Source organism: Pinus tabuliformis, chromosome 8, assembly GCF_031772625.1.
Source record: "Pinus tabuliformis cultivar Carrire ecotype Pingquan chromosome 8, CPIR1, whole genome shotgun sequence".
NCBI lineage: Eukaryota > Viridiplantae > Streptophyta > Pinopsida > Pinales > Pinaceae > Pinus > Pinus tabuliformis.
Window position 1 is genome coordinate 283,063,618 of NC_142294.1, and position 18,553 is coordinate 283,082,170.

The 18,553-nt window shown below is 36.3% G+C and overlaps 1 protein-coding gene across 1 annotated transcript; it reads right to left on the minus strand.

The window, feature by feature from the left end:
- Positions 1-17,436: 17,436 nt before the first annotated feature.
- On the minus strand, positions 17,437-17,925 carry LOC149235221 (uncharacterized). Its single transcript, XM_089368491.1, has one exon. The coding sequence runs from the start codon at positions 17,923-17,925 to the stop codon at positions 17,437-17,439; it is 489 nt and encodes a 162-aa protein (XP_089224617.1).
- Between the last annotated feature and the right edge of the window lie 628 nt (positions 17,926-18,553).

The window sequence follows — 18,553 nt, forward strand, 5'->3', positions numbered from 1 at the left end:
TTTGCATGACTTCAGAAAAACTTCTAACTTGAATTTCTCCAACTAATTAAGTCAAAATAACTTAATTAATTATTTTCAAGTAGTTGTTAAGACTAAATTTGACTTTAATTCACAATTTAATTCAAGGACAAATTAAATTGGAATATTCTTGTTGCCACATTTCAACACTCCCTCTCAACAGGCGATTATTTGGGTTCACTAAGTACATCAGTGAACCCAAAAGCTTCTTGTACAGAGTAGCCTCCACTACTTCTCCCGAAGTAGCATCCTCTGTCCTCCAGTTACCTGCTAGAGGAGTCTGCATAGGCTTGTACTTCTCTATGTGGAATCTCCTAAGTATCTTGTTGGCATACTTGCCCTGAGACACAAACAACTCCCCATCCTTCTGCCACACTTCCATGCCAAGGAAGTAATTCATGAGACCCATGTCTTTCATCTCGAATTATCTTGCAAGGTCCTCCTTGCAAGACACGATCAACTGATCATCACCAGTCAATATGAGATCATCAACATAAATTATGATGATCAACAGCTTACCTTTCACCACGATGTTGTACAGGTTTGCATTCGCTTCACTCTTTGTGAATCCCAACCCGATGAAGTAGTTTTCTATCCTGGTGTACCAAGCACGAGGTGCTTGCTTCAGCCTGTGCAACACTCTCTTGAGTTGGCACACATGCGACTCACGATCTAAGGTCTCAAAACCTATTGGCCACTCTATGTACACCTCTTTCTCAATCTCACCATTGAGAAATGCAGTCTTCACATCCATCTGATGGATCTTCCAACCCATCTGTGATGATAGTGCCAACATAGATCCGATAGATGAGTACCTTGCAATAGGAGGAAAAGTCTCATCATAGTCAATACCCTCGACCTGTGAAAAGCCACGAGAAAAATTCTTGCCTTATTCTTCTCCACACTACCATCAGCAACTTGCTTTACCTTGTAAAGCCAACAGGAACTCATAGCTAACTTGTTCTCCAGTCTCGGAACCACATCCCAAACACTGTTACAAACTATGGACTCATACTCCTCCACCATAACATCAACCCAAATCACCTGTTGCACTGCTTCCTCAAAGGAAGATGGCTCAGTCTCAACACATTCCCCAGTAAGGGCCATGTATCCAGTGTACCTCTCAGTTGACCTCCTCTGTCTACACTAAGAAGATGGTGCTCCCATATTCTCTCTCCCATCCTCAAAGAATCTATCTGCTTCTCTTGTGCGCTTCCGTCCATCTCTGGAAGACTCTGCTTGAGTGGATGTTTCCACTCCTCAAACCTCTACATGCAGCTACTCCACATCAGTTTGAGGCTTCTCCTCCTTAGGAACCAACAGTTCCTCCATAGCCTGTAGTTGGAGCTCCCTCTCAAGGGAAACTCGCATGGCCTTCTGCTCATCAAACTTGACATCTCTGTGAACCACTGTCCTCCGACTGGTAGGCAAGTACACCCTATAGTTGTGAGGTGTATCAACATACCCCACAAGTATCCCCAACTCTATTGTCAGCTCAAGCTTCTTCCGTGCATCCTTTGTCACATGGCAATATACCGATGAGCCAAAGATCCTTAAGTGAACCACATCTGATCTCTTACTGGAGAAAACTTCCTCTGGTGTCTTCATCCCAAGTATGTGATGCGGGCTTCTATTCTGCAAATAGACCACTTTGTTGCATGCCTCAGCCCATAAGTGAAGTGGTAGGCCTTGGTCATGCAGCATTGCCCATGCTACCCCTACAATAGTTCTGTTGTTCCTCTCGGCCACCCCATTCTATTGTGGGTTATGAGGTGTCGTCAACTCTCCTTTAATTCCTTCCACTATCCTTAAACTCTTGAGAGACATATTCTCCACCATTGTCTCTTCTCAAGGCCTTGATCTTCTTCCCTGACTCTTTCTCAACCAAAGCTTTGAACTCACAAAAACTTGTGAAAGTTTGGTCCTTCTTCTACATGAAATAAATCCAGCATTTACAAGAATAATCATCAATGAAAATCACATAATAACTTTTGCTTCACTGTGGATGCCATCAAGAATGGTCCACACACATCAGTATGAACTCACTCTAAGATATCCTTCGCTCAACTATCTCGATCATTAAAGGAAGACTTGGTGTACTTTCCCAAGGTACAACCTTTGCATGTGTCAACTTGCTTAAGTTTACCTTTGGGAAATTCTGTAGGTATCTGTTGCATTATCTTCAAAGCCCCATGATGCAAATGGCCCAAGCACCTATGCCACAACTCGCTAATGTCTTGGATTTGCACCAATTCTGCTTTCGTACTCAATGTTGCACAATCATCTACCTCTAGTTTATAGAGATTCTTCACCCGAATCCCTATCCTCTTGGTCTCACCCATGGCTATGTCTCTTAGAAACACCTTTCCTTTACTAAAGACAACATCATAGCCTTTGTCCTTCAACATCACAACCGATACTTAGTTCTTCTTCAGTCCAGGCACATACTTCACATATGTCAAGGTGATAAGAGCTCCATGCTCCCTATGAAAAGCAACCATGCCCACTCCGAAAACACTATACTTCCCGTTGTCACCCATCTCCATGCACATCTTGAGGTCTTTCTCCTCCAAGGCACTGAATAAAATTTTATCACCAATCATGTGGAATGAGGCTCCACTGTCAAGATACCAAACACAACCCATCATCGATGATACCATGCATGTGATGAGGGTAAAGTCCATTTCGAACAAAGAGGCTAATGCCTCACCTTCCGATCCTTCTGAGAATCCCTTCTTGGACTTTGTTGATGGGAAATTAGTCGCATAATGTCCCATCTCGTTACAATTAAAGCATCTTACTTTAGACTTGTCACCGTTCTTCCCTCCATGAGAAGAATTAGATTTGGAATGGGAAGCCTTCCCCTTCCCTTTCCTTGCCTTACTTGCTAACGCCAGATTTTCTTCATCATCATCCTTGGATGAAGAACCATCTCGTGTGCTCCTCCTGATCTCCTCTTGCATAAGATCCGACCACAATCATTCCCAATCCAGCAGTTTCTCTCTTCCATTCACAGAGTCCTGGTAGCTATTCAAACTCTTTGGAAGGCCAAGGAGAGCGAGGCTCACCATATCATCATCGGCAGTAGTTATTCCCACACTGCCAAGCTCATCTCTGCATGTGGTGAGCTTGTTCAGATATTTGGAAATAGTATCGCCCTTCTCCATCTTGATTCTTTAAAGCTTATCCTTCAGTGCCAATTTCCTCTGGTCGCTACTGTTCTGGTAGAGGTCCTTCAACATCTTCCACATTTAAAATGGAGTATCCTTCCCATGGAGACTCAAGACAATATGGTCTTGAACTCCCTCAAGGATGATGCGTCTCGCCTTTGCCACACACTTCTTCCACTCAGCCAACTCTTGTGCATTAGCTGAAGCTAGCTTTGGGATTTCTTGATCAATGAAATACTTCAAGCCATTGTCTTCTAATACAGCCTCCCTTCTATCTTTCCATGCTATGTAATTTGAGCTACCTTCCAAGGCATACTCGAGTCTCAAGCCATAGAACACCATTGGCCAACCTTGAAGTATGATATGAATTCAATTTGCACCTGCAACCCCAAACTTCAAACTTCGAATTCTCTTCTCAGTATATTGTTCACTGCTCCGATAAACTTGGCTCCGATACCATGTACAAAATTTCTACAAAACTCACTCTGATACCATGTAGAAAATCTAATGTAGGTTAACCTGATAATGCAATATAAATCAAAGAAGAATACTATAACCTACTTCTGCTATCAATTTGCAAAAGCTTAAAGATCGAGCTGAACAATATAACCAGAAGAAGAAGAATCAATGCACAATACACATGAAAATACTTTGGGGAAAGCCTCAGCTAAAGACCCCACTACCTGTATTATCTTTCAAGGTGGAAATACATAGGAATTATAATAAGCCTTAGCTCTCATAGCTAGCTAGCTCTCAGTACAATCCTCATAGATGCTCACAGGCAATCTTGGCTTCTCTCAAGCCTACCTCTCTACCCTCCAAGCTCTTATTTCCTTGCGTTGTTCCTCTCGGATGATTCACCTTCAACCAAGTGGAACACTCTGATCTCGAACACTATCAGAACGACACAATACTCAAGGAATGATTGCTTCTGTATGAATGAGTTTTCTTTATAAGAAAACACATGAAACTGATAGTACACTGTCCTTGACATTTAACTTAAATGGGTCTTTCTCATAATAGACATGCATGAGTTTCTGATGAGGGAATCTTCAGTTAACTGGAGTATACTAGTTGAGTGCATGCACGCATCAACTGACTGTTAACTCTCTATTAGTTCCTCAAACAGTTTGGAACTAATTCAACTGGACTTAACTAAGTAAACAGAGTTAACTAATTACAACTCAAATATAACTCAATCTTATCTCCTTAATTTAAGGTTTATCTCCTTAATTTAAGGGATAACTCTTGCATGACTTCAGAAAGACTTCTAACTTGAATTTCTCCAACTAATTAAGTCAAAATAACTTAATTAATTATTTTCAAGTAGCTGTTAAGACTAAATTCGATTTTAATTCACAATTTAATTCAAGGAAAAATTAAATTGGAATATTCTTGTTGCCACATTTCAACAATTTATTTCCCACGATATAAATGAAGAGAAAAAAACGCCATTTTCTTATATGAAACTAGAGGACTAGAGGGTGATCCATTCCTAAGTGGGAGGCTTTTAAAATCATCATCAACACCTATTTCTACTTTATTAACTATTTAGAGAACCAATGGATCTAATGGCATTACTTCATATAAAAGGAAAGGGTAGAATTTGCATGAATACACCACTAAACTCAAGAACATGTTGTTCATGTTGGGAACATATCCAAAGAATCCAAACATACTCCTAAAGTATATAGGGATTCTACATAGTCATTTGTAAGAGCAAGAGATACTTTTCAAACTTGTGATCATTGTGGATGCATGTGACTAAGCTTAGTACCTAGCTAATATAGGTCATAAGAAATGACATTTTGGAAATATAATTATACTAAGATGATTTTGGGGGTGAATTGGCATAATGTGAATATTAACCAATCAAAACACTTCAATTCATACAGTATAACAATCATATCAATAACATGAAAATTCACTAGATGTATATTTAAAAAAACGCATTTTATTATTGAATGATCTTGTAGGCACCAACCTATTATTACATTTCTTTCTTACACCAACTAGAAGGAGGCACCAACCCCCTAAAATATTTTATTGGCACTAACCAAAAGGAGACACCAAGCCCCTGATTTGTTTTTTACTCAAACCAACTTAAAGGATACATCAACCTCATAAGTAATGCGAGAAACAACCTGAGCTTCCTATTAGATCCCTTTTTAATAAAATTTTCAATATTAAATTCTGATAGGTGTTCTTATTTATTCACCTTTCTTGATTTTTGATTCAATTTTTCTCTCCTCAATTTCTCCTTTTCTTTTTCATATCAATCCCTACTTTGTATCTTCAACTTTGTCTTATCTACAATCCTTATACATTGATCCTATATTCTGCATTTATATATATATATATATATATATATATATTATTTTTCTGGGAGGCCATACTATTGTCTACTTATTTACAATTTAAAGTTCAAAACAACATATCAAGCTTACATGTTTCATAGCATACTCCATACTCATATTGAATAGCTACACATGTATTCCTTGGATTTCATTTCTAGTCTTCCTTCATAATTTTGGATACGAGAATTGCTATAGATTATTTCACTTTGGATTTCATGGATTTTCAAGTATTTCTCTACTAATCCTACAATCTTTTTCTTCGGATCATGTATCCTCCATTGACTTCATTTCTTAGACTCGTTTTGCTTTCAATCATGCACGACTCCTTTTAAATTTTGTCTCTCATTTTATTTTCAAAATCAAAATGAAAAAATATCTAAAGTCTATATTACAAGACTTCCCTAGTATCCATGGCACAATCACCACATCAAGGATGACAAATTCTTCTAAATTTTTTCTAATTTACTACATCAATGAAACCTGGAAAGGCTAGCACTTCATGGATCAAGATATTCATTTTAGTTATATTACTAGAAATTTGGTCTCGAGGAATCATATTACTTTTTGTATTTTCTTGACTCCTCAGAGAGTTATATATGTGACCTTTTTAATGTAACCATGATTTTAAGACATTTTAATATTTATATGGATCTCGATCCACTTGGCTGAAATTTTTTTTTGGGCATTCAAATTCTTTACAAAATGAAATTACTAATAACATCTCCATGAGGTTTATTATTATTTTTTAATTTTCATGACCACATGGCCAGATGACAGGACCACATCATTCTAATGGCACTTTTCAATTGTATCAAAAATTCGACTCTTACCAGTAGTCAGCACTATTGCATCGATAGACCCCCAAATGCCCAATAAGTTGTATAGATTACAACCAATGTGGAAGCTTTTATTAATGGAACTTTCAGTTTTTACATTGGTTCCACTCAAATTGGGATCTAATATTTGATGAATTAACTTTTCACACATGCCCAAATTACAATGTGGCTGAATAGCATAGAATTTAGGCCTTTCACTATTTTGTGGCAATTTCCGTTGTTTACCACCATTTTTTCCAATAACTAAATACTTAGAAAATGTTTTCTAAAACCTTACCCAGGCATGGATGTTGAGACTTCCACATGGGTTTCTATGTCATTTCCATGTCCTCTTCTAAAGCAACCATGTGGGCAACATAGTCTTCTTGCCACATTATCTCTATCATGTTACTACGACATCATTTACCATGTCGAATTTTCGTCACTTGTCATGCCATGACACTGCCACATGTGACTCATAAAAGGGCCACTTAGCCACCCAAAAGGCTAAATTGACCTACCATATGTCATTCTCACCATTTCCATGTGTACCTTCCACCTGGTGTACACATCAATACCACCTTCCATCTACATGGAGGTGCCACCTTTTCTTCCAATGATTGTTGACCATCACTTGCCGCTCGTCGTTGTGTTGCATGCAAATGAAATCTTTTTCGATAATCTGGTAGACAGCTAGGTCCTCCTCATGAGGCTCCTTGTGATGAGGTGTTGTGACCAACGACCTTACCACTCCATCACTCATTGCTCATTGCACTCATTCCGATACACAAACTTATGTGCTTTGGGAGGTTTGATAAATTCCTAGGTGCTTATGCCAAACTCCCTGTAACTAGTGGTCTTGTCACTCTACAGCTAATCTTTCATCAGGCTCATTATGATGCGTGATTCTATGCTTCGAGTGGTCCGACAAACACCTAGGTGCTTATGTTAAGCTCCCTATGACTATGGGATATAATCGGGGGCATATCGGCATCAAGAAATAACGTGACCTTCATAATCACAATAAAAATAGAAGATGGATTGTATTACATTTGATTTCTCTTTCTTATTGGCTTCTACATCCATGATTAGGAAGAAAATGGCATCACCTTTCTCTTTTATAGGTCCTCTTAAGGTGGATTCCACTTCTTCTACATCTGATATATTGTTAGTACAATCACAGTCTTTGATATGATCTATCTTCTTTTGTGACAACCTCTTCTTACTCTTCCTTTTATTGGCCATTATCATTGAAATATTTTTCTTCTAATTCTTAGGATATTTATGAAGTAACCTTTCTCTAATCCCAATTGCTAGAAATATAATTATACTAAGATAGGGGGTTGAATCAGTGTAATGGGAATCTTAACAAATCAAAACACTTCAATGCATACATTATATCAATCATATTATCAACATGAAAATTCTATAGATGTATTTTTTAAAAAACTTCTTGTATTATTGTATGATCTTGTAAGAACCAACCTATTATTAAATGTATTTATTAGAAGCAACCCCCTTATATGTTTTACCAACCACCAACCAAAAAGGAGGCACCAACCCCTTGAAATGTTTTACTGGTACCAACCAAAAGGAGACATCAATCCTCTAAGAAATGTAAGTACCAACTTGAGTTTCCTGTTACATTTGTTCTTCATATTTCAAAATCATATACACTGGTGTTCTTGTTTACACATATTTCTTGATTTTTAATTCATTTGGTCTCTCCTCAAGTTCTCCTCTATTTCTACATATCAATCCTTGATCTCTATCTTTAGCTCTATCTTATCTACAATAATTATACATTTCTCCTATTTTATGTACTCATATATTTTGTTCTCTTGGAGGCCATTCTTTGTTTTAATTATTTATAACTCATAATTCAAAAGAAAATTTCAAGCTTACATATCTCAAAACATACTCCATACTCATATTGAACAACTACACATGTGTTCCTTGGATTTAATTTCTAGAATTATTTCGTACTTTTACATACCAAAACTGGTACAAACGATTGCACTTTGTATTCGACAAATTTGTATGTATTTCTTGGATAATCCTCTAACCTTTTTCCAGGATCATACATCCTCCATTGGCTTCATTTCTTGAGCTCCTTTTTCTTTCAATCACAAACAAATCCTTTTTAGTTTTTTGTCTCTCTCACTCTTTACACAACTAAACCAAACAAATATTTGATTTTTGTATTGCAAGAATGCTCTAGTATCCATGGCACAATCACAACAACAATTATTCCAACCTCTTTTGGTTTATTTATACTTTTATACATCAACGAAACCTAGAAAGGTTGACACTTGATAGAGGAGGATATTCATTTTATTTCTAAGACTTGAAATCTAGTATAGAGGACCTGAATTACTTTTCATATTTTCATGGCACCTAAAGGACTTATCTACATGACATTTTTAATGTAACTCATCTTTTATAACATTTTAATATATATCTAGATATGGATCCACTTGGTTCTAATGTTTTATTGGACATCCAAATTATTTTCATACCTAGATTACTAATTCTAGCTCTAGGAGATTTGTTATATTTTTTTAATTTCCATGACCAGTACATGACTAGATGATGGGACCACATCCATATAATGGAAATTTTAAATTGTATATGAAAATATCACTCTTAGCACTAGTCAACAATGTTGTATGGGTAGAGCCTCAAGTGCTCAATGAGCCATATAACTTGCAACTATCATGGAATGATGCCTTGATGGAACTTTGACCTATTAAATTGATTCACCCACATCCAAATCCATTCCTTCATTAATTACCTTTTTGCATACACCCCTAGATTACTAGATAGCTAAATATCCTAGAATTCGGGCCTTTCACTGTTCTGGGGTGATTTTCCTTGTATATCACCATTTTGGACAAAAAAAAATAAAATTAGATAGGAAGCCTTTGTTAAACCCTTACCCTAGTGCAAATACAAATACTACATCATGGGATGTCATGTCAATGTTAGCTCATCCACCAAATCAGCCACGCAGTATTCTTTCCATGTCATTTTGTGCCATGTCACTACCACATCTGTCAACTTTATTCCACCTATCATGCCATAACGCTACCACATGTTACTCAAAAAAGGGCTACTTTCCCACCCACAATGGTTGAATCCACCTCCTGTGTATCATGCCCACTAGCTGCCATGTGTACTTACCACCTTGTGTCCATGTCAATATCACCTAGTATTTACATGGAGGTGCCACCTATTTTTCCAATGGTTGTTTTCCATTGCTTATTGTTCGTCACTATAATGCATGTAAATGAAGTCTTTGTTAGTAGTGTGATAGGCGTCTAGGAACTTCTCACCAAGCTCCACGTGACCAGGTGTTGTGACCAATGACCTTGTTGCTCCACCGCTCACTGCTCATCACGTTCATTCTAATAGACATGATTTTATGTTTTGGATGGTCCAATAAAAGACTAGATTTTTATGCCAAGCTCCTTATGATCAAGGGTTGTGACAAGCAGCCTTTTTAGCCACCACTCACCACTCATTGTGCTCATTATGATAGATGGACTTTTGTTCTTCAAGCGATCCAATAGACATTTGGGAGTTTATTTCAAGCTCCCTCTAACTAGGGGTTATGACCCAAATCCTTGTCACCCCACTTCTCGTTAACTATTGTGCTCCATTCTTATCTTTGTTTTAACATTTTTCGTTGATCTTATGAGGAGCTCGTGATGGAACGATGACTAGCTAGAACCTTGCTTGACATAGGATTCTTCAAACTGTGGTTTCTCCTCATTCCTTGAGTTAGGAAAATTGCCAAATACCATTAGAAAGCTCTTTGAGAAGTATATATATCCAAAAACTTTTCATTCTCATTTTATTGTGATAATTGAAGGAAAAAATCTTTCAAAGATAAGATATCCAATTGGCTACATTTATGAGTGGCAACCTTTACTTTAATCATGAATGTTCAACAAGCTCCTCATGAATTTTGACATTACTTGACATCAAGGATTTTACAACGCATTCAATAAAATCCCATGTTATTGAATGCTGACATCAATGACTCTACAATTTATATAATTTACCAGATATGCACAACAATCTACCCCTTTGGCATTGATGGAAACACCACCATACATCTTCTAGTCATTGATGACCATGGGCTAGACTCCCCCTATTTGCTTACTAATTTTTTCTTCTTCTAATGTATTGTTATTCTTCCCCTTTGAAATAATAGACATTGGGAATATAATCCCCATAATCCAATGCAAACTATTTCCTTGAACTCTCCCTTTTATGAATGCCATTTATTTTTAATTATGGTTGCAATTTCTCCTTTATCTACAACTAGGATCCCCTTGTCAAGGCTATTCTTATCTATCCCTGCATGCAATATTTCCTTTTCTATAACTTTTCTCTTGAGACTACTCCTCTTCTTCTTATGCTACTTTACAATTTATCTCTTATAACATCAAATGGATGCTTCCCCTGAATTGACGCTTCTCCTTGTTTTACTTTCCCTATCAACTAAATTTCAGTACTTAATGCATATTTGTCAATGATATTCTTCCAATTGATCAATTGTAAGGGGCTTGTCTTTAGTATATGCAACAAATCACATGCCTCCTCATCATATTCTACTATTTTTCCTTGAAGAAAATACAAGCATATGTTTTACCTTTCTTCATTTCAGGGTTGCATGCCCCTTTTTCTCTTTTGTTACCTTTATGGAAGTACTTGCAATTGCATGGGTTGCCTTTTCAGTTATTCATTGTACTACTACTACGTATGAATTATCATTGTCATGTATATCCTACAAGCTTTCCATTTCATCATTCTTCTCCTATAAGTCACACTTGAAAACTCTCATCTTCTTAATGTAGCTTGAGATGTTGCAAACTCCCACTTGTCTTTTATGAATGAGAAATATAACACTCTTCTCTTGTACCTTGTTTAAGGACGTATGCATTTTCAAAATTCCTGGTTTCTTTTGCTACTAATTTTATAAATCTTTCTTTTCCAATTTCACATCCTTTAGATATAATTGTGACTTCATTTCCTTTATCAACCATTTGACTTTGAGAATATTTTTCTTCAAATATTCAATAAGTGGGACATAATCAACTTTATTTCTTTAAATGTCAAGGTTAACCATTCCTTTTCCCATTATTATAATTAATGTGTTATATCCAAGAGTGACACTGCCACCCTTGATCTCCATTAAAGAGAGAGATCTACTTTTATCTCTTATCATATGATGAGAAAACCGAATTTCTCTATACCATTAACCATCATGATTTTGAACACATAAGGCTAAATTTCATTACTCTTTATGTTTTTTTCTTCCTTTTCCATATCTTCTTTATTTTTATTTTTATTTTCCATTTTTTATGACATCCTCTTTTCTACTTTGATTTATGAGCCTCAATGTACAATTTCTACAATATTGAGTGTTGTGCCTAAGGATATTGTATTTGTAACATTCAATGTAATCCAATAAGGAAACACAAGTTTTACTTTTACTAGTGCCACTTTGATACATACTTCTGATTTTTCTTCTTACATAGTTGTTCATGGTAGCTTTGAAGGATTTTATTCTTCTATATTCTTTTCTTCTACAATAAATTGCTTTGTGACCAAAGTTATTGCAAATAAAAAAATATCAATTAAAGGAATTTGAGTACCTTGCAATGGAGGGACCTCTTGGAAGAGTTGATACTTTTGAGGGAGCTAACCTGCTTTGATTCCTCATTTGAGAAAGTTTATAGTTCTACTGCTTTCTTGTTCCATATCTACCTATGGGGCTCATTTGACATTTTTCTGTATATTTCTCAATTTCTTTTTTCTATTACTTTCTTTGACTGACTTATTAACTACTTTTACATAGCTCTTAGGCTCTTCCTTCCATGTTGTTGAGCTTGATTCTCCTTTGGACGTATCACGGACTTCCTTATCACCAAAACCTATCTTAATGCGAGGAGATTTTGGTTTGCTGAGAATTGCTTCCAAAGTTTTAGTCCCTTATGCCAACTTCAATTCTGATTTCCTTCCTCTAATTGCTTCTTTGTAGAAAAAGTTTCCTCTTCTAGTTTGTCACATTCCTTTAAATTTTACTTCAGTTGTCTTAGAAGATTTTCCTTAATCCTCTGAGCTTCTTCTGATTCAGTTTTTAGATGAATAATTGATGACTTGTCAGACTCATGCTCTTTCCATTCATACTTCATCAGTTGATAATTTTATTCTTCCAACTCATTTCACAAAGAAACAATATCAACTTTTAGATTCTCAGAGTGACCTTCCCTTTCTTTCAGCTGACTCTTCATCACTCCTTCCAACCTTTTGGCTTATTCTAGTTGGGTTTTCATAATTACTTTATCTGCTTCTTCAAGATCTTTGATTTTGTATTTGTCTAATATCTTGTTTTGTCTTTTGTTCTCTTTTCTGATTCTCTCTATGTCTTTTAGAGTGGTAGTGAGCTCACTTTGAAGATCTTTCATATCCTTAACTTATTCTTCTGAATATAAATTCTTCTTCTTTCCCATCATATTCTGAAACCCTTTCTCTTTGATTAAACATCAATACAATATTTAGATTTGGGAAAGGATTATTACACTATGTGACAAGTGACCTCGATTTGATATGGTTTTTACTGAGTTTATAAATGATGTTTATCTTTAATGCTTAGTCTATCATAAGGAAATATACGTTTTAAGGACTAATTTGATATCGTTACCTTGTAATTTCATAGTCTGACTAATCAATATACAAGACTAGTTTTGATTCCCATAAAATACATTGACTATGTTTGCATATACAAATTTGGATCTTTCTTATGGTTAGTGAGATTTATTAATGATATTCATAGACATTGTAACTCTTGTTGTGATAGTCAATATTTAAATCATTTTTACATAGCTTCCCTATAACACATGTTGATTCCAGTTTAGTACATATACAAGAATTGGTATATTTTTGGAGTGTTATATATATTTGTCTATGTTTTTTACTTTGATTGAAAAGGATTGTATTAGGACCATTGCTCAAGAAAAATGGTTAGATTTCAAGAGATAGTCTTAATCTGAATTTCATTCCAGCATCTAGACTTGTGATTCAATGCTCAACTTTTGATTTCAGTGTTTGGTTTAAGGAAACTAAGAACTAGACCTAGAATCTCTTAGTTTTCAAATACAGTGTGCAAATAAGTACATGAATGTTTCCCTAAAGCAACAAAATATTATATTACAAAGCCAAGACAAGGGATTTGAGGTAAAAGACTAGCTAGAAGGATCTTAGAACCATGCACATTTTATTTTAGTTTTCACAGTTTGCCTTATATATTTAGACTATATATGCGTTTAAGTTATTATTTTGAATCAAATTAAAATATAATTATTTTAGTTGTTTTAATAAGTAGAAAGCTTTTACACAACCGGCACATATTGATGTTTGTATCTCACGAGTTTACATCGCATATTGACTTGTGAATGGTTTTTAGTGTGACATTAAAATAGTTAAATGGGGAGATGTCTTAAAAAGAACATGATGGATTTAGTGATGGGTTCACATCTAGTGGGAGGGAAGGGTCAATCAATAGACAAAGGGTGGAATAGGGATCACCAGGGAGGGTTGGCGACTAGACAGTCTTGAGAATTTGGTCAAAATATATTCTAAGTCTTCCTTTGGAAGGTTGCGCCTTGATAAAAATCCTTTAGACCCTCTTACATGAGTGTGTTTCCCAAGAACAAGGGCAATGAGGAAATTAATTATGATTAGAGCATATGGAAGGGAGAATGAGAGTAAAAGAAAGAGTGTTCTTATCTATAGGGTTGGTGTCAATTGTTGGACTCTCTTTAGACTTTGCTTGGGAGGCTAGTTTCATTTTATCCAATCACATGTTGATAGCAGGCCAAGAATTAGGGTTCTTCAAAAAAGAAGCGGAACCTCAAATGCTAAACAACGAAATACCCAAGCTCTATGGATCCTTTCATACACATTTTTCATTCTTAATAAACTACATGAATTCGACTCCAAAATGGTCATAGTTATGGCATCTTCCACACATAGATGGAATTCCTTCATAATTGATACGTTATTTGAACACATAGTTTCCTTTCTTGATAATAGTGACATCTACCAACAACTTTGAGGTATTGAGGCCAACTAAAATATGGACCGAGCCCATATAACTTCTCTTAAAGTAGGAAAATTCAGCTACATGGTAGAAATCCAAAATTTTCCCAATTTCATGAAACACATCCACTGCCCAGATAATAAGAGGAATGCTATGAGGATAGATGCAAACTAGAATGACTTTTAGCTCTATGAATTGAAATGTACCTTCCAAATTTTCAAATAGAGTGTTTGCAACCCCTAGTGGCAAGGTGATAGAAAACGTTTTCAAGCATGCTATACTAATGTTGTGATCAACACTATCCATCCTCTAGCTAGAATAAGGCATTGGAAAGAGTATCCTCGAATGTTAGATAAATTATCATCTATCCATTTCTTTAGTACTTCTATATTCATATGTTTGCTAGTGAAATGGGCCATTAGAGTGGCTTCCTCCTCCTTTTGGATGGCATTCAAACTTATACCTTCCCCCAGGATTAGGCTAGGATCCTTAATGTTGTGCTTATTTTCAATTCTTTTTGGGAGACTCATTAATAGGTGGATCCATGGGAGCATTTTTTGAGAGTTCATTATTGGTTTGTTGCCACTAAACATCTCTATGGTGAGGATATGTCTAATGAAGCATTCTAAGAGTGGAACAAATGAGGGGTTTGTAAGAGAAATTCAATAGAGGATTGAAAGGGGGTACCAAGGAGAGAGATTGGAGGTAATGCTTCCAAAGGATTGGAGTTAATACATTATTTTGCAAGATTGGCTAGAGAGTGTTGACTAGAGTGTCATAATCAAGCTCATTATGAGAGGATTTGGTGAAGTAAAGGCCTTTTTCCTCTTGTACCTATAGAGGAACAAAGCCTAGTAGTCTTGATATGGGATTATAATTAGACCATGGATCTCCGAGAATTCCCGGCTCATGAATTGATTCATTGTAGATAGTGGGTGATGATGAGGGGTCATCAAAAAGAAATTGTATGATTAGTGAGTGTGTCCTTTAAGTAATTAACCAAGTTAGCATTAGTAAATGGTTCCTTTCAATAATTAACCAAATCTTCTCCGGTACCCTTAGTGAAATCACTATGTCCATTACTATATTAGAGGATGAGGAGAGGGGTGAATCCACCTCAAAAACCTACCCTAGACATTGGAAGGGAATTGGACCCACAACTTATGAAAACCCTCCTCTTTTGCAACTTCAATGAATCAATGTACCCTATTTTTATGAATATTTAATTATAAAATATATTTGAAATGTATATATACCTCAGTTTTTATTTTAAATGAGGAAGCATACCATTTTCGCCCTTGAATATTTGGTAAAGAGAGATCCACACCTTCCCATTGGACGGATCATTTGACTTGAAACAAGCAGGGGATGGGTGGGCCTACGCTTGGCGGATGATTTCCACAATTTTTCCATTAATAAACTACTCGAGTATGCGCATCTGCATTCAACAGGGGCATTGGACCAAGAAGAAGGATAACTAAAGGGTCTCTATCAACGTTGGATCAACGAAAGAACGTTTTAAGGAGGTGTTAGCCTATGTCAACAACCATACTCGTCAAAATTATGAGAAAAAAAAAACGCGCGATGAAGGATTTGGATGAGTTTCTCGGCATTCCGATTCCATATATTGATTAACTTTTCGGCCGAGTGATTGGTTTACTGTGCGAACTTTGAAACATGGAGACGTATTAGGATGGGAACGATGGAACAACTTCCACGATATGAGGATAGGTGTGAAAGGAATCACATATCTCCACATGAATAGGTGGGCATCTATATCACCACACTACACCTCTAAGTTTCTCCGACGAATTTAAAGACGAGGCAGGTCATCTGTGCGGGCCACTGTCATTCACTTAACTTTTGGGCGGAGTGAACTTTGAAACATGGAGACGAAGTATTAGGATGGAAACGAAGGAGAACGTTCCACGACATGAGGACAGGTGTGAAAGAAATCAGATATCACCACAGTAGAGGCTCGAAGTTTCTCCGACCAATGAGATATCTCCACATGAATAGGTGCCCATCTATATCACCATAGTGGCTGTAAGTTTCTCCGACCAATTTAAAGACGAGGCAGGTCATCTGTGCGCGTCTCTGTCATTCACTTAACTTCCCATTTCGTCAGGTGCGGAGTAAAGGAATTTTCTCTTAATGGGATAGGTGTGAAAGAAATCAGATATCTCCACAATAATAGGTGCCCATCTAGATCACCACACTACACCTGTAAGTTTCTGTGCGTTTTGATTCGATTTATTGATTTAACTTTTGGGCGGAGCGAACTTTCAAACACGGAGGCAAGTATTAGGATGGGAATAAAGGAGGACCTTCCGCGATATGGGGATAAATGTGAAAGAAATCAGATATCTCCACATGAATAGGTGGGCATCTAGATCACCACACTACACCTGTAAGTTTCTCCGACCAATTTAAAGACAAGGCAGCTCATCTGTTATTCACTTACTATGCACCCACTTCTCATTTCGTCAGGTGCAGCGTAAAGTGTTTTTTTTTTCCCTAATGGTTTATTTTTTTCTTTTAAATTGTGGGTTTTTTTAATAATATTTTTTTTCAAAGGAATTTCAGCGAAATTCTTTTTTTTTCGCAGGAAAAAAACTACATATTAATCATTATGTATCGATACATGATATTCCAAAAAAAACAAACAGGTGATAATTTCGTTGTTCCCATGTGAAAAAATAAACTGTAATTTGCATATAGAAATGCTCAAAGCAGAGAGTTAACATTCTTGAAGGGAAAACCAATAATTACTATATGGAAATATATAATCGAATATACAGAGATATTCGAAACAACATTTCTTCAAATTGTGTGCTGGAAAAGAAAACCATATGGATCCATTTTATAGAGAGAGCAGTGTATTGTACACACCACCATATTCTTCTTGTTGCATAACAAAAAAACAAAAAAGTTATACAAAAAACAAAACACATATAGAAATTTTACCCTAGAATTGTATATTGCACAAAGTCGATCCCCCTGTCCTCCATATGAATATTCATCTGCACTTCACCCATTGGATCATGTAGTCCATTTTTTGATAGCTCATCAGCGATCTCGTTATATTCTCTTTTGATATGTTGAATTGTGGGTTGCCCCAGTAGATTCCAGAGATTTGGAATTCTCCTTAACCAGCCATGCAATTCTTGCTTTTTAATCAGTGCCTTTCCTTTGACATGTTCCAGGATGATCTTCGAGTCCCCGTATATGTGAATCTCCGGAATATTAAGAAAATTAATAAACCACAGCATTCCCCACAGTGCCATAGCCTCGGCCTTGTTGTTTGTACCCAAGTCAGTGTTCCAGTATGCCTTATATTGTAAATCCTTTGATATATTTATCCAAAAGCCGCAACCACATATGCTATTTTGTGCAACACCATCAAAACAGGCAAAAGGAAGTTCCATATTGGGACCAGGGCTCCTGCCCATCTTCACTTTAGGAATAGCATCATGTGAAGGATATAAAGCATGTAGTGAAATGATTTCTTCATGCATCATCTCAAAGTCTGTCGATCTATCTTCGAAAATATAGATATTTCTCCATTTCCATATGGACCAGAAAAGTAATAGGGGAATGGCCCGCCAGGATGGTTTTTGATTACTCCACCACCCCATACAATCTACAATATTTTGGTGAGAAAGATATGTAAATCCAAAAAAAATTGCTAATTTTTTCCATACCTGTTACACCTTATGACATTTGAGAAATATGTGATCATTGTCCTCCATATCCATTTTGCAAATAGTGCAATAACTAGGGCCATGTTTCTCCTTTTAAGATTATCCCATGTGAGATTCTTATTATGATATACCAGCCATGCAAAACAAATAATTTTGATAGGAATATGGATTTTCTAGAGTGCCTGGAGGACAGGATCCACCAAATTGATATCATTTCCGCACACAAAGTATCATAAACATCAGCAACAGAAATGTTGCCCTCCTTCATTTTCCCAGCCCAAACCATTTTGTCACTTTGTTCTTCTCGGCTTATTCCCAATGCTTTAAGAGCCACACAAATGTGTTTCCATTCATTTTCCAGATTATCAGCCATCCT